Raw genomic sequence first — 22,863 nt, 5'->3', positions numbered from 1 at the left:
TCTTTGCAAGAGAGAGCCGCCTGCCTGCCTGGCTGCTCATCAAGTTACAGGCCTCCACGCTGCTTTCTAGTTACATGTTCTTCCTAAGTGCCTTTTTCAGCTCTCGCTCTGTTGCCAAACTAAGAGGAGAGTGTACAGCTTTAGGGGGACACTTACTCCATTCAAAAGGAAATAATTTTCTTTTTTCATGGTGCTAAGCAGGCAGTAATAGTTGGCATATATTGAGTGCTTCATATGTACAAAGCAAAGATGAGGAAATTGAGATACTGAAACTGTCCAGGTTTCACCACTAGTAAATCTTAGACCCTTGAACCTAGGCAGTCTGACTCCAGAGCCTGTGCTCTTAACCACTGTGCTGCAGTGTATAAGCCCTACAGCTGGGTAAGTGACAGAAAGACAAATGAGTAGATTTAATGTGTGATGTGTTGCTGTGGGACCACAGGTTAGGGAGCAGCTAAGCCACAGAAAAGTAGTAGTTGTGATAAGTCTTGAAGGAAGAATTGGATTTTGCTGGTAGACAAAACTGGGAGAGCACTCAGAAGAAATAGCATTGGCTAATGCAGAGGTGCAGCCACATGGAAGTGGTCAAAGAACCTCCTGTGGTCAGTGAGTGTTGCAATGAAATTTATATTTGCTACTAAGATTATTGCTACTTTCCTTGAATCAGCTTGGCTCTTGTTAAATAACATTTTCTCTTTTTTCAGTTGGGATATATACCCTTATCTAAGGATAATTTTGAAAATACATTTAAATATAATAAGATCTTTGGACAAATGTAAAGAGCTTTCCCCAATATATAACACACTGTCTTCGTTTGTGTACATATTTTAATTGAATGTTTCTTTAATTTTTGAGAGTCAAGTTGCATAGCCATGAAGGTTACAGTGGCCCAAAATTTAAAGGAAATCATTACAGGTCTATAAGTTAACTAGGTAAGAATTTTAATAATGGTGAATTCAGTCTCTAGTGCTGATACCATTCTACGTTTTTGAAAAGAGATGAATATTTCTGAACTGATGAGAGATTTATGTTTTATACTGTGAATACATAGGTTCAGAATTATGTTCAGCACTGTTTTGTATGATAGTTTTATCTGTATTACAGTTAATTTCATGGGTAGGAGAGTAAAAACTAAATGGATGTACTGAGTACCAGAGTGCAGTGGAAAATTCCCAGAGCATGTTGAGATACTTTACAGGAGCTGAAAAATGAGAACTAAGTGAGAACATTTGTTCCCTAGGGGCCCTAGGCAGACACACCCATTCTGTTTCCCTTTTCTTTGTACCACCTCTCTGTCACACTATTAAAGAAATTGACTTTCTGTTTTTCCATGTTCATTATGGTTCTCAATATAGAAATATATCAAAATTTTGTCTGTTTTGATCCATCTTCTCACATGCTACCAGAAAAATGAGTCATTTGCCTTTTGATTTTTTTCTTGTAGGAAATTCGGCGTCTTCATCAATATGTGAAATTTGCTGTCCAAGATGTGAATGATGTTCTAGACTTGGAGTGGGATCGGCATCTGGAACAAAAGAAAAAACAAAAGTGAGCAAGATCTCTTACCCACCACAGGTTGGAGTAGATATAGCTATTGCCTATTTTAAAATATGATTTAGTAACATGTTTAAAATCCCTAGAAACATATCATTCTTTTGACACGGTCATTCTAATTCTAGAAAGCTTTTCTACAGAAATAATCGATACAGCAATTTACATAAAAATTTATATTGGACCACAGTTTATGATAGTGAAGAATTGGATTCAACCTAATTATTCAAAAGTAGAGGAATGGTTGAATAAATGTGATCACATTTTTTTTTTCTTACTACAAAGTACTATATAACTATTGAATAGCATGCTTATACAAAAAAAAAAATTAAATATATTTTCTGTGCTACATAAAATGTATAAAGTATGTAATTGTATCACCGTAACTATTAGATACAATATATAAAATATAACCAATCAGAAAAAGGTAAGACAAGCATACTGGGTGATCTCAATGTGGAGGTGCAAGTGTAGAAAAGAGACTAGCAGTAGATAGATCTATCTATCAGAATATTTACAGTTATACGTGCAAAACAGGATTGAGAAGATATTTTCCTTTATACTTTTCTGTATATTCCAAATTTTGTTTTGGAAAAAACATTCCTAATTAGTGTGGATAATTAAAAGTTTGAGAAGAATGATGGCAAAGGCATGCAGAAACCGTTTAGCCTAGTTTCCTTCCCTGTATGTTTGGTTTTGTGCCGTATATTTTCCAGAACGAATAGATTCAGTACACTGTGAGAACAGTAAGTGACCATAAGAAATCTGAAAAACATCTTTCCTCAAAATGTTAGATTTCTGGAACACCTCCATTTGATAAATATGGTTAGCCCTGTATGGAAACAAACCAAGAAATGGTCTGTTTGCTTGTTTACAAACCTTTCAGTGGGGCATTCTGGGTTTGATGTCAGGGACGGGCCTAGAATGTGTTTATAATTTAGAAAGCAGAATTGAGTAAATTACTTTGTGCTATGTGGAGAAAGGCTAAAGAGCCCTGACCTGAGGACCCCCAGCTTGGAGCATAGGTACGGGGAGATAGAGGTGAGAAGCTCTCCCCACCTACACTGTCCAGAGGGAGGATTCTGGGGTCTGGGGCCTGGAGCGCTTGTCCCCATGGGCAAGTGAGAGCTCCATTAGAGATTTCACACTGTCCAGGGGGAGGATTCTATGGCCTGGGACCTGGAACACTTGTCCCCATGGGTAGCTGGGCTCCAATAGAGATTTCATAGCTCACTCCCCTGGTTCTGATTCATGTCCACCCATATGCGTTGCATTCCCACAAGGGAGAGAATAGCCTGACCTGCCAGTGTGAACCTTTTGCTTTGCTTGACTTTCTCATTGCTAATTAGTAAGTTGGCTTTTTTAAAAAATGCGTGATGCTAACAGAGAAGCTAAGCTTTCTTTTCCTTTATGACAACCCCATGGATTTACTACTTACTATGCTTTTCTGAGTTTCCTTTCAGCAGAGTTCAGATTCTTAAATTTATACACTTTTCTGTTTTGATAGCACTTCTGTGTTTTAGGCCCATCTCTAAATACTACCTTGTATCTCACTGAAATGCCTTTTTAATTTATGTTGACCTCCTTGTCACCAGAAGCAGTTAGCTATCTCTGGACTCCTCAAGGAGGTAACGGGAAAAGAGGAAGTAAAACCAGAAATTTCTGTTCAGCGTAAGCATTTTTCATTCCATGATTAGTGTTGAGGCAAAATATGTGTATTGACATATGATAGCAAAGAAAACTGTTGATTTGTAACTGACATAGGACCACTCGTTTTGTTTTTATCTGTATAGTCTTCCCTCCCCTTGTCTCCAAATTAATAATCAAGATAATTTTTAAAAAGACAATAAGGATTTATAATGAAAAACAGAAGAATCTAGACTTATCCATTTCCACCCTTTCACCTACTTTCCAGAGGCAGCTACTGTTATCCTTGTCTTGTTTTAGTTCTTTTGGGTGGGTTATGTCCCTAGTGCTAAGTGCTGTGCTATGTCACTGTTTCTTGACAGCAGTCTGAAGAAATGACTGGCTCCCATAGACTTAGAGTGAACCTGGGTTTTTTTCTTGTTATTTAATATAATTTACATACAGAAAGATACATATGTTCTGAGTATACAGCTGAATGAAGTTTTCCTTCTGTTCTTGACTCCCATCTTACTCCAGCATTTTCAGAGCCTCTCTGGGGGTTTGCCTAATTTATGCTGTCCTCTGCTATACACTTGTCCTGAGTATTCTAAGCTGTTCTTTCCTCATTCTATTTTGTCTTCATTAGACTTTCATTCCCTTTTTATTTTCTAGCAATTTCTTGATTTTTCTTGACCACTAGTGTCCATTTTTTGTTTTCACTGGGAGAGTTGTAGGCTTTTTGGTTGGAGGCTCCTTTTCTTAAACAGTTCATATTTAATTCTTTTCTCATTGATGTCAACAGGCGCCTGCTTGTACCAGAGCGAGAGACACTGTTTAATACCCTAGCTAACAACCGGGAGATCATCAATCAACAAAGGAAGAGGTTGAATCACCTGGTGGACAGTCTCCAGCAGCTCCGTCTTTATAACCAAACTTCCCAGTGGCGCCTTGCCTCGGCTGTTCCTTCCCAGAGCAGCACTCAAAGGTGTTCAGCAAACTTTCACATGATAAATTTGGTGGAATGAATGCTTGAATGAATGTTTGTGGAGTAATGTGGGATAGTCTTAGAGTAGTTCAGATGTCGGTTTGAAAGTGACTTTGCGGTCTGTCACCTGTGTCACCTTGGTCAGGTTCCTTACCCTCTCTGATCCTTTGTTCCCTTGCCTAAAAAATTGGGATGATAACACCTGCCTTGTAGGATTGTTGGAGAGTTAAATTAAGTCTGTGAAGCACTTAGTTTTGTGCCTGATGAAAAGGGGCTCAGTAGATCACAGCAGATACCATAGTAATAGTGTTTTATTGAAAATTAACTGATAGGATTAGGTGGACTGACTTGTCTCTGAAGCCCAGAGTTGCCATTTGGCTTAAGTTGGGAGACTATTAGACCCTATCAGTTAGACAGTTTACCCCTGAGGTTATCAAGCGCTTTTGTGTTTCTGCTTTTAGGCCAAATATGTAGATTTTAATTGCCCTTTAAATAGTAAGCCACCAATGGTATCGTGTTTGGTGTGGGGTTGGAATATAACGTTAAAGTTGCAGTCTCTCTCCCTTTGGATTAATTGCATCAATTGATCAGATGGCATGTTTCTGTATTGAGGATGCTCTCATCTCTTGCATTTATATTGAGGACAATAGTATACCCCTCACAGCCTCAGATATCTCAGGTCATAGTTGGTTTGTATGTAACACTATCCTGTTTCAGTTTTGACAGTCACCTTGAAAGCCTGCGCAATGCTTTGTTGAAAACCACCATAGAATCTCACAACAAACCCTTGCCCAAAGTACCAGGTAAATGCACCCTTTCCAGTCTTTAGCTCTCTTTGCTCTCCTCCAGCTTCTGACATCTTAAAACCCGAGTCTTATGCATTTATGGGTTCATGAATTTCTTGCAGCTAAACTGTCCCCTGTGAAACAGGCACAACTGAGAAACTTCTTGGCCAAGAGAAAGACCCCGCCAGTGAGATCTACTGCTCCAGGTAATTGTCCCGATGGGGGGTGTGGGGGTGGGGTGGGGTGTGTGTGTGTGTGTTCTTTTTGCTTCTTAATAGGCAGTTGAGGAAATTTCCCCAGAATGTTGTCGATCTGAATAGTGGATGGAGTAAGAAGCAATTTAAATAGATGTTCTCAACGAAGCAGCTCAGGGTAGTTGTTTTGGCTTTTACACTATGTTTTCTGCAGTCCCTAGATTATGTGGCAGTGATTCCCAAGGGTTTGGGGTAAGCCGAGCTGGGTCCTAGGCTCTGCTTTAGCCCTCACTTTTCTGATTTGTATGGGGTTTTGAGTAAGATTGTATTTGGAAAAAAGGCTTCTCTTAAGAAGGAAAAAAGACTACTGAATAGTCAAATACTTGTTGAAAAGAAACCATATAAATGATGTAAAAAATTTTTTTGCCATTAAATTGTCTAGAAAATTACCTCAATTGTCTTTTAAAAAAATTTGTTATAAACAACTCCTGGCGTACCTTGCTTTGCTTTAGTACCCATATCTGTGTTTTTCTTTGAAATCTTGTTTTGAGTTTAAATTGTTTTTTTATACCAACAACAAATGCCTTTTGGTAATTAAAATAGCTGAAATAAATTTAATCTTACTGTACCATGATTTATTAATTTTTCTGTAATCATACAGGGCTAAATTAGGTAAGCAATAGTCACAGACAAGTGAATTTTTTAATACCTTTTTCCCTTACTTAAAGAAAACATTCTCTTTAATTGGAAAAAATAGGGAAATGTAGGAAGAATAAAAATTACTGTTTGTCCCTCAGCTCACATATATGGCCCCACTTATGTTATTTTAGCTTACTCTCAAACTATTTCTTTACATGTCTAAATCTGATTTTTTGAAAACGAGATTGGGATTAAAATAGTAACAGTTTTGATTGACCTTTGTTTTATAACAGCATTCTAACCAACTGAACTGATTATTTTTTAGCTAAAAATTATTGAGCCCTTAAAATAAAAAAAAGAATGAAATAACAAGTGTTGTCAAGGGTATGGAAAGATTGGAACCCTTGCATGCTGTTGGTGGGAATGTGAAATGATGCAACTGCTATAGAAAACAGCTTGGTGGTTTCTTAAAAAATTAAAAAGAGAATTACCATCTGATCTAGCAATTCTACTTCTAGGTATATGCCCAAAATTGAAAACAGGGTCTCAAAGAGATACTTGTACACCTTGTTCATAGCAGCATTATTTACAGTAGCCAAGAGGTGGAAGCAACGTGTCTGTCAGTGGATAAATGGTTAATCAAAATATGGTGTATCCGTACAATGGAATATTAATTAGACTTAAAATAGAAGGGGATTCTGACACATACTACAATATAGTTGAACCCTGAGGATATTATGCTGAGTGAAATAAGCCAGACACAAATAGACATATATTGTATGATTCCATTTATATGTGGCACCTAAAGTCACCAAATTCATAGAGACAGAAAGGAGAATGGTGGTTTCCTGGGGGGCAGCGGGGGGGACGGGCAGCTGTTTAATGGGTATAGAGTTTTAATTTTGTGAGAAGAAAATAGTTCTGGGGATGGATGATGGTGATGGCTGCACAGCAGTGTGAATGTACTTAATACCACTTAACTGAACATTTAAAAATGGTTCAGATGTTAAACTTTATGTTATATGTATTTTACCACAATAAAAAAAAATTGGAAATTTAAAATTTAAAATAATATTTCATGTCTTTCCTCTCCCTTCTATTTTTAAATGTTTTTGAACCCATGCCTTATAATGACTGCATAATATTTCCTTGTGTTAGACAGCTATAATTTATTTATCCAATCCCTGTTGTTAAGTGTTCATCTTGTTACCAGGATTTTACTCAGAACATCTTTGTTCACAAATCTTTAACCCACATCTCTGATTAAGTCTTTATTTATTCTTTTTTTTTTTTTTTGAAAGATGACCGGTAAGGGGATCCTAAACCTTGACTTGGTATTATCAGCACCACGCTCTCCCAAGTGAGCCACGGGTCGGCCCTTATTTTTTGTTATTTTTAATTTACTATTTTGAAAAGATTGAAACCTCTAATTGCAAGAATAATACAATGAGTACCCACTTACACTTCGTCCATATTTACCAGTTAGCATTGGCCACAGTTGCTTCGATCCCTCGCCGCCCCCTGCACCCCCAACACACATACATATTATTGTTAGTTCTGCTGAGCTATTTGAGAATAAGTTGCAGACGGGACCTTTCTAAATATTTGGGCATGTGTTCTCTAAAAACAAGGACATCCTCTTTTACAACCATAAAAAAGTTATTAGATTCAGGAAACTTAACATGGGTGGAATACTGTTATCTAATATACAGTCCGTACTCAAGTTTTGCCCATTGTCCTACTTATGTCCTACATGCTGACTTAAAAAAAAAATTTTGGATCTGATTCAGGAAATCTACAGTGCATTAAATTGTCATTCTCTTTAGTCTCCTTTTTTCTTTGCTTTCCTTCAGAGTTGTACTAGTTAAGCATGCCTCCCCAAATACTGTAATTTGGTTTTGCCTGGTTTTTGGTCTCTACATGCTATTTAAGTCCATTCATTTATTCTCTAGAAGAGCTTCTCTTGTTCCACATCAGGTTGGTAAGATTGATCCATGTTGTTACCTGTAGCTGTCATTTATCTGTTTTTGTTGCTATGTAGTATTCCATTGTATGACTGTATTGCAGTTGTTCATCCATACTCCTGCTGGACACGTGCTGTTTCCAGTTTATAGTTGTCACAGGGAATGTTGTTCTGAACGTTCTTGCGCACGTCTCTTGGAGCACATGCATGCTCTATTCATTTGGTTGCATAGCTAGGAGTGCCCTTGTTGGCTTGTTCTCTGTCCATGTGCTTAGCTTTTGTAGATCCTGCTGAACAGTTTTCCAAAGTGGTTGTACCAGTTTATACTTTACCATCAATGTATGAGTGTTCCAGTTGTTCCATATCCTTACCAAACTGGATATTGTCAGTGTTTTAATCATTCCAGTAGAGCCTTTTTATATGTTAATCATTTTGATATCTTCTTCTGTGAAGTGTCTGATAAAGTAATTTGTTCACTTATCCATTGGATAATCTGTCTTAAATTTGATTTGCAAAAGTTTTTATAAATTCTGGATACCAGCCCTTTGTTGGGTATGTGGATCGTAGGTACTCACACTTTGCCTTTTTACCCTCTCAGTTTTATGTCTTTTGGTGACAGAAGTTCTTGATCTTAAAGTGGTCAGATTTATCAGACTTTTCTTTCACAATTTTTACTTTTCACGTTCTGTTTAAGAAATCCTCCATCTCTAGGTAGTGAGAGTATGTATGCACCTTTATTATCTTCTAGAAACATTCATGTATTGCCTTTGACAATTAGATGAACTCTATCTACATGGAACTGATTTTTTTAAAAAATAATTTCATTGAGGTATAATTTACCTATGAAATTCACCTGTTGTATGTGTACAGTTTGATGATTTTTGGTAAATTTCTAGAATTGTATAACCATCACCACATTCCAGTTCTAGAACATTTCTATCACTCAAAACATTTTCCCATGCTTGTTTGCACATAATCCCTGTTCCACCCCTAGCAACCACTGATCTGTTTTCTCTATGGATCTGCCTTTTTTAGAAATTACATATAAATGGAGTCATGTGTAGTCTTTTAGTTTGGCTTCTTTCACTTAATATCGTGTTTTTGAGGTTTACTCATGATATGTAAAATGTATCAGTAGTTCATTCCTTTTTATCTTTGAAAGTATTTCATTTTATGTATATACCATATTTTGTTTATACCTCTGGAATTGATTTTTGTGAATGATATGAAGTATGACACGTGTCATTTTTTGTATTTAGATATCTGATTCTCCCAACACTGTTTATTGGAAAGACTCTCCTCCCTGCTTAGCAGGGCCACCTTTGTTGTAAATCAGTTATCCATATATGTATATATGTTTGTTGGTCTCATACACTGATTAGAAAAGACTACTACCACACTGTCTTAACTAGTGCTAAAATAAATCTCAATACTGTTTTTTTCCACATTCTAGAGTTGTGCTATCTAATACAGTACCCTGCTTAAATTTAAATTAAATTAATTTAAATTAAACAAAATAAAAAATTCAGTCTCGCAGTTCCAGTAGCCACATGTCAAGTGCTCAGTAGGCACATGTGATTAGTGGCTACTGGAACACAAGCACAGATATAGAACATTTCATCACCACAGAAAGTTCTACAGTCTTGAGCAAGTACTGGCAAACTTTTTTCTTAAAGGGCCGGATAGTAAATATTTTAGGCTTGCAGACCCTGTGGTTTTTATTGTCTATTCAATTCTGCTATTGTAATGGGAAAACATCCATAGATGGTGTGTAAATGAACAGGCATGTCTGTGGTTTAATAAAACTTTATTTATAAAAGGAGAGAGCTGGCCCATGGTTGCAGTTTGCTGACCCCTGGTCTAGAATGTTTGGGCTCTTCTCAGCGCTTCACATTTCCATATTAGAACTGTCTTGTTAAATTCCACCTCCCTGTACTTAGAGTAGTCAAACCATAGAGACAGAAAGTAGGATGGAAGCTTCCAGGGGCTGGAGGAGGGAATGGAGAGTTAGTGTTTAATGAGGACAATTTCAGTTTGGGAAGATGACAAGAGTTCTGGAGGTGGGTGGTGGTGGCGGCTGCACACTGTGAATGTGTTTAATACCACTGAACTATATATTAAAAATAGGTAAATTGGTAGTTTTTATGTTATACGTGTTTTACCACAATAAAAAGGGGGGGGGGTTTCTACCTCCCTCAACCTTCAGAGAGAAGTTGAGATTTTGATTGGAATTGTATTGAATCCAGATCAGTTTGAAAATTGACATTTGCGCAGTGGTGACCTTTCAGTTCCTGAACATGGTACTCATTTGTTTATTTGGGTCTTCTTTAATTTCTCTTAATGTTTTCTACATGGGAGACATGCATCTTTTGTTAGATTTATTGTGAAGAACTTAATATTTTTGATGCTCTTGTTTTTTCCCTCAAGCTTTATGTTTTGTTGTTGGATGTGGTATATGGAAATATGTTTGATTTTTGTATATTGACTTTATAGCCTGCTGGCTAAAACTCATTTATTCTAATAATGTGTCTGTAGCTCTTTCTTGAGCTTGTAGCTGTGGAAACAATTATATCCTCCATGGATATTATCACTTTTGTTTCTGTCTTCCCCAGTCCCTTTCTTTCTTTTTCTTACCTTATTTCACTGGGTAGTACCTCCAGTCAGAGTCTAATAAAAGTGGTGAGTGGGTGTCCTTGCCTTGATCTCAAAAGGAACACTTTCTGTAGTTCACCCTAAGATGTGAGGTTTGCGACATCTACTGAGATGATCATACGATTTCTCTCCTTCCTCTCCCTACTGCTCATGGGGCTTTCTGCCTTTCTAAATCTGAGTTAGAACTTAAGCAGAATAAGATCCTTTAAATTTCAGTGGGACCCCCTTTCTGATGCCAGAAGGGTAGCTGCATCCTCGATCACAGCAGTGAGTAGCACCCATCAGCTGTGGAGGCAGCACTGATGGGATAGTGAGCAGTCCAGGCTCCAAGCCTCTGTAAGTGAGTGTGGCCATTGTGTCTTTCAGTTAATAGGGCTTCCTCCACCCAAAGAGAATGAATGGGACCAGAAAAATGAAAGAAAGAAACTGAGCGAATCTCCCAGGTTATATTGGACCTTGTGAGTTACATAGTTCAGCCACTTTCTCTTTCTATCCAGTTATTGAAGGGGATGATCTGAATTGTCTTTTGTTGTTACTCTCAGAAACCAGGATTTTAGAAAAATTGTGGAGAACAGTGTGGCCCCAAGAGAATGTGGGGTTTGTGTTAATTTCCTGTGAGTGGCGTAACAAATTATTACAAACTCAGTGGCTTAAAACAACACCTATCATCTCACAGTTCTGTGGGTTGGAAGTCTAGACACCATGGCTCAGCTGGTCTTCTGCTCAGGGCTCACAAGGCTGAAATGAAGGTGTTGGCTGAGGAGAGCTCTTATCTGGAGGCCCTGGGGAAGGTCGCACTTCCAAGCTCATCAGGTTTAGTTCCTTGCAGCTGTAGGATCAAGGTCCTTATTTCCTTGATGTGTGCTCCCCACCCACTTCATTTTCAAGCCAACAACTGCACATTGAGTCTTTCTCGTGCTTCAAATCTCTGCCTTCCTAAACTTCTGCCACTTCTCTCTGACTTCCTTTTTTGCCTCATTTCTCTGCTTTTAAGGGCTCATGGGCTTTTGCATTGGGCTCACCTGGATAATCCAGGATAACCTCCCTATTTTAAGGTCAGCTGACTAGTAACTTCAGTTATATCTGCAAAATTCCCTTTGCCACCTAACATGATATAACTATGGGAGTGGTACCAGGTGGCAAAGGTCATGGGCCAAAATTCTGCCTAGCAGTAGAGTGCTAAAACCTGGTTTTCAAGTCTGGTACACATAGATTTAAATCCTGGCTCTACTGCTTACCAGCTTCATGTCCTTGGGCAAATTACTTAACCTTTCTAAGCATTAACCATAAAGTCAGATAAAGCAATTTCTAATTTATAGGATAATTGTGAGGATTAAATGATATAATGTATATAGATGCTTTTACACAGCCAGTGGCACCAAGTAAGTTCTCAGTAAATGTAAACTGCAATTTTACTGGTGATACTGGTGATTATGGATGGAATTTCTAAGTACCCTGCTGCATATTTACTTATATCAAAATAGCACAGGGCCAGTGGAATTTTCTGTGGTGTTGGAAATGTTCTGTATCTATGCTCTCTATACAGCGTAGTAGCCACTAGCCACATGTAGCTGTTGAGCACTTGAAAAGTGGCTAGTGTAACTGAGGAATTGAATTTTTCATTTACTTACTTTTAATTACCCTAAATTTAAATAGGCACATATGGCTAGTAGCTACCAAATTGGACAGCAGAGCCCTAAACACATAGTATTGGTTTTCAGTTGCATCTGATTATGTTACACATATACTATGACAATAAAATAAGACCAACAGTCAATAAATATTAGCAAAGCTGTTTTAAATAACTTGGAGAGGAGGAAGGCCTAGGTTTTTTGTTTGGTTTTTGTTTTTTCCAATACACAGGCAGTAGCGTGTTCTGAAATTCATGGTAGAAATTAACATGATGTAAAGTCTTACTTAATGGTTTAAAGAAGGAAAAAACAGAAGGGCAGGAATAAGCTCAGTGTTTTTTGTTTGTTTGTTTTTAACAAACCTAATTGTCTGATTCAAAAGAACCATTAGATTTATCTGGAAATGTTTGAGACACTCAGGACTGAGGACATTCTATCTTTTCCAGTTTGCATTAGGCCTGTTCTTGGAAGTTTTTTGTGGGAGAGTGATGGTAATGGTGTGACTGTTCACGCTACCCTGGAACCTTGTCTGTTACTTTTCTGATATATTATTCTACCACTGAGAACTTCTAGAGAGGGCTCAAGGTCTGCTGCTTTTACATCAGCATTAGTTCTCTCACTTTTTCTCATCTTTTTGTTTAAAAGTCAAAATGTTCTTGTCCTACGCAGCTCAATTTTTCAAAGCCCTATTTGAGCAAAGACCCCAAACTGTCTTTGTTCAAATTCAACAATAGCTGTTTCCACTTAAGTAATAATTACAGCATTTTACAAATCAGATATTTCTCTATTGACAGTGAAAATTGCATAGCTTTTGGGCTTGCTTTAACTTGTCTAAATAATGTTTTGTTCGGAACTTTTGTAGCCAGCCTGTCTCGATCAGCCTTCCTGTCTCAGAGATATTATGAAGACTTGGATGAAATCAGCTCAACATCATCCATCTCCCAGTCTCTGGAGAGTGAAGATGCCCGAGCATCCTGTAAAGATGAGGAGGAGGTGGTTCAAGTCCCTCGGCACGCTCCTGTGGTTCGCACTCCTTCCATCCAGCCCAGTCTCTTGCCCCAGGCAGCACCTTTTGCTAAGTCTCACCTGATTCATGGTTCTTCGCCTGGTGTGATGGGAACTTCAAGTAAGTAAACAGTGAGAAAGGGAACGGTCTTTTTTCTCTGTTAGGTTTCTAATTAATGAAGGAACTGTAACTGGGTTTTATACTATCACACCAATAAGGTTGCTGGTTTCAGCTCATTTCTTCTAATCCAGAAATTTTAGAAGATTGATTCAAAAGATGTCTACCCCTTAAAAGTGGTTGTAGGCCACTGTGAGCAAGAAGAAACTCTCCATGGTTACATACTGTAATGGAGGAAAATGAAGGAGAACACATGTTAGAGATGGAGGCACTCTTGGTCTCTGGGATTTAGACTGGGTCAGCAAGAATTTGCAAGGCTTAACCGCAAACCACAGACTTCCCATTGAGTTACTAGGAGATGGGGAGGTTTGAGAGGGGCTTACAGCTGGCTAAAAAATATATAATACATGTTTGGAGACAATAAATTTGCTTAGTGTGTGCGCTAAGCCCCAGAACTTTGTGTCTGGTTTCTGGTTGCCCACCACCCTAGGCAGCAGCCCCTAGCTCAAGGCATGCCCTGAGCAACTCACCTCGCTGCACTCTCTTGGCAGGGCTTTGTGCGGCCCTGCTCCCTGGGGAATTCCTGGCAGAGGCTACGTGTAGTCCTGCCTCCTGAGACCCCCAGGACCAAGAGAAAGGTGCACTGTAACAGCTTTACTTTTGAGTTCAGCTTGTGTGTTTTAAAACAGGTCTTTTTCAGGAGTGAAAGGAAGAGGCTGTTGGCCTCAGTACGAAGCAATATCCACACTCATTCCTTTCAAACCCTAGCCTTCCTTATAGCACATTCTGCCTGAGAACTGACCAGCTGCAAAGCCATTGTCAGTATTGGCTCACTGGGGTGACCTGCATTGTGTTCTCCCACCTTCAGAACAGAGTGTCAGGATCTTGCATCCAAGTGACTTCTTGCAGAAAGCAAATACCTACAGGTGGGAGGGACTGAAATGATTAGATTTTATGAGAGAAGGTCAGGGAATTGATCTATATTGGTATAAAGGTTATGTTTTGATCAGTATCAGAAAATGGCCATGTGAAGTGTTCCAACTGATAGTAAAGGTGGGCAGGCAAGTTGCATGTGGTGTCTTTGAAAGATATAGGTGCCAGCTTGTCAGTTTACTGGCACTTTTCTATGTTACTTCTTAAGAATTTTTAATTTTAGCATTTTACCTGCAACCTAACGTGGAGAATTTACCATTTTAACTTGTGTGTGTTCCTTTTCTCTGACCCACTTTCTCACATAGTTTTTTTCTTTTCCTCTCAGTGACTATGTCTACTAGCAAAATTATTCCTCAAGGGGCTGACAGCACAATGTTTGCGACAAAAACCGTGAAACATGGTGCACCTGGACCTTCCCACACCATCTCAGCTCCCCAGGCAGCTGCTGCTGCAGCACTGAGACGGCAGATGGCCAATCAGGTGCCAGGTAAAAACTAGCTCCATATCTCTGCAGAGACTGATTATGAGCTATCTGAGTCGCAGGCTAGGACAGCAGGTGGCAAGAAGCAACTGGTTCTCTTTGCTGCCCTTCAGAACAGAAGACTGATGGGATAATCCTCTCCTCTTTTTGAGGAGAGAGTTCCAAGAAGGCAGAGAGTAGGTCTGAAATTTTTTGCTTTCAAGGGGAGGTATTAGACCTGCCACATTTAGTTAAGTGGGAAATCAGTGGGGGGGTTTTTGTTTGGTTTTGTTGTTGTTTTTATGACATTAATAATCCCTCCTTTTGAAGAATGTCTTTGTTGAGCCCTAAAAGTAATTGTTGAAATTAGATCATCTAATAACATTAGAATCATCCTATAGTATCTTAAGGATCCCAGCCACCCTGGGAGGTGGGTATTAGTATGCCTATTTTGTGTTTGAGTAGCATAACATTCAGAGAGGTGAAAATTACTCAACCAGTAAGTAGCTAGACTCCTGCCTGGTGCTTTCTATTTCAGTGTAGCTTTTTCTTAACATTGTAAATTTAGCCCTTACAGATGGAAACTCTAATGCGCTAACCATTGCTTATATTTTGTCAATGGTTTATTTTGTTATCCAAAATTTTCTACGTTAGGATTTAGCAGTCTAGGTAGTTGGGCTCAAGGACTTCAGTTATCACTAGTTATCAATTTACAAGCCAGCGGTTCTTAACTGGAGGCCACCCGTCCTCCCTCCTCCTCTGAAACAGTTACAGTGTTGCTGGCATTTAGTGGGTAGAGGCTGGGAATGCTGCAAAAAGTTTTAAAATGCACAAGACACCCCCACAGTGAAGGGTTATCTAGCCCCAAAATGTTTATAGTACCATGGTTGAGAAACTGATATAAGCAAAATATTTTTGTTTTAGTGGAATAGAGTTGTTTTGTAGTTATATCACTGCTTAGAACACCTATCAGTTTAGAGAGTTCTTTTTAAAAGACTAAGACGATATGGTTTGGCTTAAGCAAAATAAAATTAAATTAAATTAAACAGTGATAAATCAAAAGATTTCTAAGAAAAGTTTAAATATTAAAACACTTGTTAAGGCAACTAAAATGGATATTGCAGAGCAAAAACAAGATAACTTTTTAAGGTGCCTTTGAACTTTCTGAAAATATAATTCTTTGATGTTCTCTTTAAATATGTGGATTAAGCAGAATCTTGGCCTTGTGCTGAACAGGCCCAAAATCAAGCTCATTGAGTCGATTATTTGTAAACTAAATCTGCGAGGACTAGGGATATTTTCACTCTTAGCAGAAGGTGTTGTGATCTCCATTATCATGCTGGAAGCAAAAAGTTCTAAGGTGTAGACACCTTTGAATGTGAAAAATGAAATATATGCCATTGTAGGCAAGATGTCCCTGGTCACTTCTCTGGAAGAGGAAATAAAAGAGGGTTACTGCAGTTCTACCATTCTGCCTGAGACACAGCTTTCACTTTTGCCAAAAATATGGTTACAAGAAATCTAAGAGCTTTCCTCAGGCTTTCTTAATATTTAATTATAGAATGTCATTAAGTCTTTTGGAATATAATTTAAAATTATAAGACACTAAGAGAAGTGAAAGCTGATGAGGTAAGTAAGATGGATAAGTAGGTCTCAAATATTGCTTTTCCTTAACTCAGGCCCTGGCCTCTTCCCCCACTCTGGTCCAAACTCCATTTTCCACATTTTATTCATTGTGTCTGTCTCACTAAGCCATGAGCTCCTTTGGAGAAGAAACTGTATTTTAGACACCTTTTGTATTCTCAGCCCCAAAGAGCCTGGCACATAATAAGCCCACATTAAAGAAAGGCAGACAAATGAATGGCAGAAATCCAGAGTCTGAAAGCTGTAAATCCTCTAACTCTAGCTGCCCTTTTCCAGGATGAGCCAACAGTGTGGCAGGTATCTTGGCTCTGCTGTAGAAAACCTGGCTAGGAAGTTCCTTAGTGTACACTAGTAGATTTGATTAGATTGCAGGAAGCCTCATTCCATGACCTTTGTTAATGGAGTAGACCAGGCTTTCCACTGAACACAGCACTGCAGAACTACTTGAAGTACTGGCTGGCTGCTTAGCTCAGTTGGTTAGAGGGCAGTGTTGGTAATACCAAGGTCAAAGGTTCAGATCCCTATACCAGTCAGCTGCAAAAAAAAACTACCTAGATTTCCTTTATATATAATACGGTTGCAATCTGCTCGAATTTATGTCCTGGTTATTCATTTATATATGGCTAGAATTTTTAATCCTTTACTGGAATTAATATTGTTCTCTTTCTTCCCTGTTTAAATAGCTGTAAGTACGTTGACTGAATCAACTTTGAAGAATGTCCCTCAAGTGGTAAATGTGCAGGAGTTGAAGAATAATCCTACAGCCCCCTCTGTAGTGATGGGGTATGTTACAATTTTTCAGTGTGTTTAAGCCAGTGAATTATTCCGTGATAGAGAAGAACTGCCTGGAGGAAGCAGCAGTGCTGCTGCCACAGGGTGACTTTTTCCTACAGAGTCTTAGGTTATAAGAGGGGCAGAGAGCTAATTCTTCACACACACCTGGGTTTTCAGGAGATTGTCCTTTTCAGCTTGCCAGTGACAACTGCCTCATGAACCTTGAAGTCTGTCTTGGTGATATATACTCAGTTTGCTGTTTTCCATGTGTAGGTTTGCATGTGGCACACATTAGCTTATTTAGTCAGGTATGCAGTTTGGTCTTTTTTCTTTTCTTTTCTTTTCTTTTTTTTCAAATTCTCTCAGTGTTCCAGAGTTGATGCTTTAGGTCTAAAGCAAACAATTGACTCCAAAAACTCTGGTGCTCTCAAGATTGACAGTCTCCTCCCTCTCTTCCAGGAATTTCTTTTCTTTCGCTTTTTGGGGCCAGCCCGTGGCTCTCTTGGGAGAGTGTGGTGCTGATAACACCAACGCCACATGTTCGGACCCCTATATAGGAATGGCTGGTTAGCTCACTTGGGAGAGTGGTGCTGACAGCACCAAGTCACGGGTTAAGATCCCCTTTCCAGTCATCTTTTCACCTTTTGAAAAAAAAAATTTTTTTCTTTTGCCTTTTGTATGAAAACACAATCTTTTAAAAAACAGCAGCTCTGTTGGGAGACCTCCAGCTTCTCTTCCATGCCATGTTTGAGGTCTGGATCGTTGCTGCTGGAGCTCGCTTGTTTTTAGTCCATGTCTGGGTTTGGAATCCGAGGTGCTGACTCCCTCCCACTACTCTGAGCAGCATAGTTCATAGAACATGCCTGTACCCTGCTTTGCTCTGCATATTTTGTAGCCATGGTCCCTTTACACCAACCAGTCTCCCCTGTGGCATAGGGAAGAGTTGAGGGACATTTCCTCCATTTGGACATTGGGATCATGAGGACCAGTGTCATTCAAGGGGTTGGTGTCTGGTTCCCATGGTAGTCCAACAGCAGGAAGAGCAGCCTCAGACCCTGGTGTTTCTTCACACAGGCCTGCTGTCTGTAGCCACTGCAGAGCAGATCCTTTCACCGTTCCATTTTCTCTTTGTTGAGTGGCCCTGCTTCTTTGGTATAATGGCCTTCTCTTTTTTTCATGTTGGTCCATTTATTAACACTGCCCGTTCCAAGAATTTTTTAGTTATCTCTGGGCCATGTAACAGCCAAAAAAACAAGCCTACCCACTTTCCTATCTTGTAGCGACCTTGGAGCCTTGGTATGCAGTTTAGACCAAGATGGTATTTGTGGTTGTTGTGAACTTTTCAAGGGAAAGAACTATGCATTTAGAGTTTGGGAATTGTAGCCAGATTTTCAGCTTAGGGAGGCAAGGAAAAGCCACTGAAAGAATATTACATAAGGCAGGAAAATCGAGCATATAGTAAAAGAAGGATGGTCTGGTATTTCTGAGATATTTTAGCCATTAGCTGTGTGTGAGAAACACCTTTGGAGATCTCACTTTCTGTTTTCTCAAGCTTTGTTTCCCTCAAATGGTTCATCTGAGCTGATCTCTTTGATCAGGGCTTCTTTGTTCAAAGAGCAATTCTGAGTTTGCCCTTTTTCTAAGAAGAAAAATAGACACAAAAGTTAAAAAGGAATCTTGAAACTTTCTCTTCTTTTCTCCACAGAATTGGACTCTGGTATGATTATTTAACTTGTATGCCCAGCATGGTGCCTAAAATAGTTCCTTTTTAATAACCATTTGTTAAATAATAGGTAGACTCTAAACGTAATTGATACACGAAGATTGGCATTTACTACCTCCCCTTATAGGAAAGATTGAGAGGGAAATATGTTCATTGTAAAATGACTTACTTTCAGATTCTTTTATGCAGTAGTTTCCTAATAGTATTTTAGGTATTTAATTTTGCATGGTATCTTACAGAAGATTTATTATAGGATGAGCTTATATATTTCTGCCATTGGCATAGCTTCTGTGCATTGGTTTCATCCGTTCTGTTCTTTGACTGACTATTCTATTTAATGGAAGAGTGTCTATCTGGAGCAAATTCGTGTCTGTTCAAACTCCTCTCTATGCTCAGTCTGCTCTGAGCATGATGCTGACCTGCATATTAAGGATACAGTAGTGAATAAGACGTATCAAGTCCCCACTTTCACAGCACTTATAGTTTAGCACGAAGACAGCCAGCCAGGAAACTATCAATTAATCAAACAGTTGTTTAGTTGCAGTGTAGTAAGTTTGATGAAGGAGAAGGACGGGGTGCTAAGAAAGCATCTAAGACAGTCTGATTGAGTCTGTGGGAGGAATTTGATAAGGAAAAGATGGTTTAGATGAAATTTGAAAAGTGACCAGAAGTTGCTAGGCAAAGAGTGGAGAGAAGAGTGTTCTGAATGAGGGTGCAGGCTGTAAGAGCCCAAACCTGGGGAAGGCAGAGCATGTTTGAGGTGAAGTGGAAAGAAGGCCAGAGTGGCTAGAGTCCTGGCAGCCAGGAAGTGGAAATGGAGAAAGTGGGGCCAAGTAAGGTTAGAAGAGATGGGATTTTTGTTTTTTGTTTGTTTTCACCAGAATATACCAGGACACACCATTCCTTTCAAAAATTTTGGAATTCATTCATTTATTCATTCTTTCAACGAATACTTAATGAGCATCCTCTGTGCCACGCTGTGTCCTAGGTCCTAGAGATAAAGCAGTTAACAAAACAGACAAAGGGAAAAAATGTGCCCTAGTCATGGAGAGACAAACAATAAGTGAAATGAAGAAGTAAAATATGTAATATATTAGATGGTACAAGGTGTGGTGGAGAAAACTAAGGTAGGGGAAAGTTTTGGGAGAGTTATCTGGGTGTGGGTTATAATTTTAAGTAGGGTAGCCAAAGGAAAGCCTCCCCAGGAAGGTGAGATTTGAGTAGGACTGAAAGGCCAGAGAGCAGGTCTCATGAGTATCTGAGGGAAAAAGCTCCAAGCACAAGGCCTGCAGCAGGAGCGTGTCTGGCAGGTTCAAGAAAGAGCCTAGCGGCCTCGCTCTGGTGTCCGGAGCAGAGGGAGCAAGAGGAAGAGCACTGGGAGATGAGGTCAGGGAATACATTGTTGGACTGGTATCTGTTTGAGTTCCTGCTTTCATTCTTCTGGTGTATATTTAGGAGTGGAATGGCTGGATCATATGGTAATTCCATGTGCATTTTTTTTAAAGAACAGGTTTTCTGCTGTGGTTGTTTGGAGTGTTATAAATGTTAATGAAGTTAAGGTGGTTGATGATGGTGTTCAAGTCTTCTGTATTCATAATGATTCCCTGTCTACTTGTTCTATCAAGTATCGAGAGTTATATTGACATTTTTGACTATAGTTGTAGATTTGCCTGTACTCCTTACAGTTTCTGTTGGTTTTTGCTTCATGTGTTTTGAAGTTCTGTTATTGGTTACAAAAACATTTAGGATTGTTATGTTCTTTGATGAACCTGGTTGTCATTACAAAATGACCCTCTTTATCCCTGGTAAGATTATTTGCTCTGAAATTTGCTATCTCCAGTATTAACATAGCTACTCCAGCTTTCTTCGTTTGCGTTAACATGGTATATCTTTCTTCATCTTTTTATTTTGAACTTACTTTGTGTCTCTATATTTAAAATGGGTTTCTTGTAGCACAACAAAGTGAGTGTACTTAATACCACTAGACTGTACATTTAAAAATGGCTAATTCTAAGATAGTAAATTTCATATGTAGTTTACTATGATTAAAAATAGTAATTAAAAATAAAAATAAAATGGGTTTCTTGTAGACAGCATATAGCTTTTATTATTCAATTTGACAACGTATGACTTCTAATTGGAGTGCTTAGATTATTTACATTAAATGTGGTTATTAACATGTTTGGAAACATGTTTGGACTTAAATCTACCATATTGGTCTTTGTTTTCTATTTGTCCCATCTCTTTGTTCGTTTTCTCTCTTTTTCTGACTTCTTTTGGATTGGATATTTTTTGTGATTCTGTTTTATCTAAATTTTGTTGGCTTATTGGCTATAACGCTGTGTTATTTAAGTGGTTGCATTAGAGTTTATAGTACACATCTTTAACCTGTCACAGTCTTATCTTCAAGTGCTATCATACTGCTAAAGAGTAGTATAAGAATCTTACAATAGTATTCTTCTGTTTATCTCCTTGCCACCTTTGTACTATTGTTGTACATTTTACTTCCACCTATGTTATAAACCCCACGACCGTTAAAAACAATTGATTGTCTTTTAAATAGATTACAGTATTAAGAACAATGTCTTTATGTTTACACATATAGTTACCATTTCTGGTGTTCTTCATTCCTTTGTTTAGTGACAGGTTTCCATCTGGTAGTATTTTCCTTCTGAAAAGACTTCTTTCACATTTCTTGAGGTGCAGATCTGAATTCTTTGAGCTTTTGTATGTCTGCAAAAGTCTTTATTTCATCTTTGTTTTTGAAAAATATTTTCACTGAGTAAGAAATTCTAGGTTGACAGTTTTTTTTCTTTCACTTATTTAAAGATGTTGCACCACTTCAAAAATAATAACTATGGTAATGACCAAAAACTTTTCAGAAACTATAATTCTTTTATTTTTCTTACTACAAATGTTCATTGTAGACATTATAAAAAACACAGATAGTTATAAAGAACAAAATTAAAATCACCTTTATTCCCACCAGAGATGTATTATTGTTGCTGTTTACATGTTTTTTCATCTTTATTCTATGAAAATTTAGCTTTTCAAAGTAAAATTTGTATTCATGCTGCTTTGTAACCTTTTTAACTTAATCACGAAACTTAATCATTTACGTTTTCCATGTTAAAAATTCTTCGTACAGAATCCTGTTTTCATGTTTAATATGGGTCTTTTCAAAGCTCTGATGCAATTTCCAACTTACATTATTTAAGTTACTTAACATCTAGGTATTCATTCAGGAACTGCAATTGATTTAACAGACTTTCAGATAATATTTTGGATAATGTTTGAGTCTTTAAAGACATAAATTTTACCAATAGAAGACAACAGTTGGCAGTTATATCTCCATTCGAGGACATCAGGAACTCCCAAGAATGAGTCAATAGCTTTTGTTTTCAGTATTTTCTATTATGTTCTTTCATTTTCCCTCTTGATTTCTTTGTTTCTTCAGTTACTTTTGATAAGTGTCCTGTCTGCTTACTTGCCTCACCTTTAGATTACTAAAAAAATTCATTGTTCATTAAGTAATTAACTTAAATCCACTGTTATATATGTGTATATATAAAGATATATGTGATAATGATTAATATTTACCAAAATAAAACATAACTGGGTCTCATTTTTTAAGCCCTTTAAAATTTAAGGGGGCCGAGCCCGTGGCGCACTTGGTAGAGTGCTGCGCTGGGAGCGCGGCGACGCTCCCGCCGCGGGTTCGGATCCTATATAGGACTGACCGGTGCACTCACTAGCTGAGTGCCGGTCACGAAAAAACGACAAAAAAAAAAAAAAAAAAAAGATTGGTGAGGGCCTTAGTTTGCATAAGGGCACCTGATAGTCTAGATCTAAATAATTAAAAAAAAAAAAAAAAAAAAATTTAAAAAAATAAATAAATAAATAAAAATAAAATTTAAGGGCTGGCCCGTGGCTCACTTGGGAGAGTGCGGTGCTGATAACACCAAGGCCACGGGTTCAGATCCCTATATAGGGATGGCCGTAGCTCACTTGGGAGAGTGTGGTGCTGACAACACCAAGTCAAGGGTCAAGATCCCCTTACTGGTCATCTTTTAAAGAAAAAAAAATTTTTTTAATAGGTGAACTAATGGGATGAATAATTACAGTATTAAATAAAGGTCATTAAAATTTAAGGGAGCACTAAAAGGGCCTAGGCGACATT

General features: G+C 38.3%; 1 protein-coding gene across 3 annotated transcripts in view; it reads left to right on the top strand.

Annotated features, from left to right (window-relative positions):
• NUP214 (nucleoporin 214) overlaps nucleotides 1–22,863 on the top strand; it is a 91,081-nt gene that overhangs the window by 27,689 nt on the left and 40,529 nt on the right. For all 3 annotated transcript variants that reach the window (XM_063082114.1, XM_063082115.1, XM_063082113.1), the window contains exons 18-24: nucleotides 1,445–1,548; nucleotides 3,980–4,162; nucleotides 4,880–4,965; nucleotides 5,070–5,153; nucleotides 12,889–13,152; nucleotides 14,408–14,569; nucleotides 16,870–16,969. In XM_063082114.1, coding sequence (XP_062938184.1) covers nucleotides 1,445–1,548; nucleotides 3,980–4,162; nucleotides 4,880–4,965; nucleotides 5,070–5,153; nucleotides 12,889–13,152; nucleotides 14,408–14,569; nucleotides 16,870–16,969 — 983 coding nt within the window. The remainder of the gene's footprint in view (nucleotides 1–1,444; nucleotides 1,549–3,979; nucleotides 4,163–4,879; nucleotides 4,966–5,069; nucleotides 5,154–12,888; nucleotides 13,153–14,407; nucleotides 14,570–16,869; nucleotides 16,970–22,863) is intronic.

This window comes from Cynocephalus volans, chromosome 17, assembly GCF_027409185.1.
Source record: "Cynocephalus volans isolate mCynVol1 chromosome 17, mCynVol1.pri, whole genome shotgun sequence".
Classification (NCBI taxonomy): Eukaryota; Metazoa; Chordata; class Mammalia; order Dermoptera; family Cynocephalidae; genus Cynocephalus; species Cynocephalus volans.
This window is presented reverse-complemented; position numbering and strand designations above follow the sequence as displayed.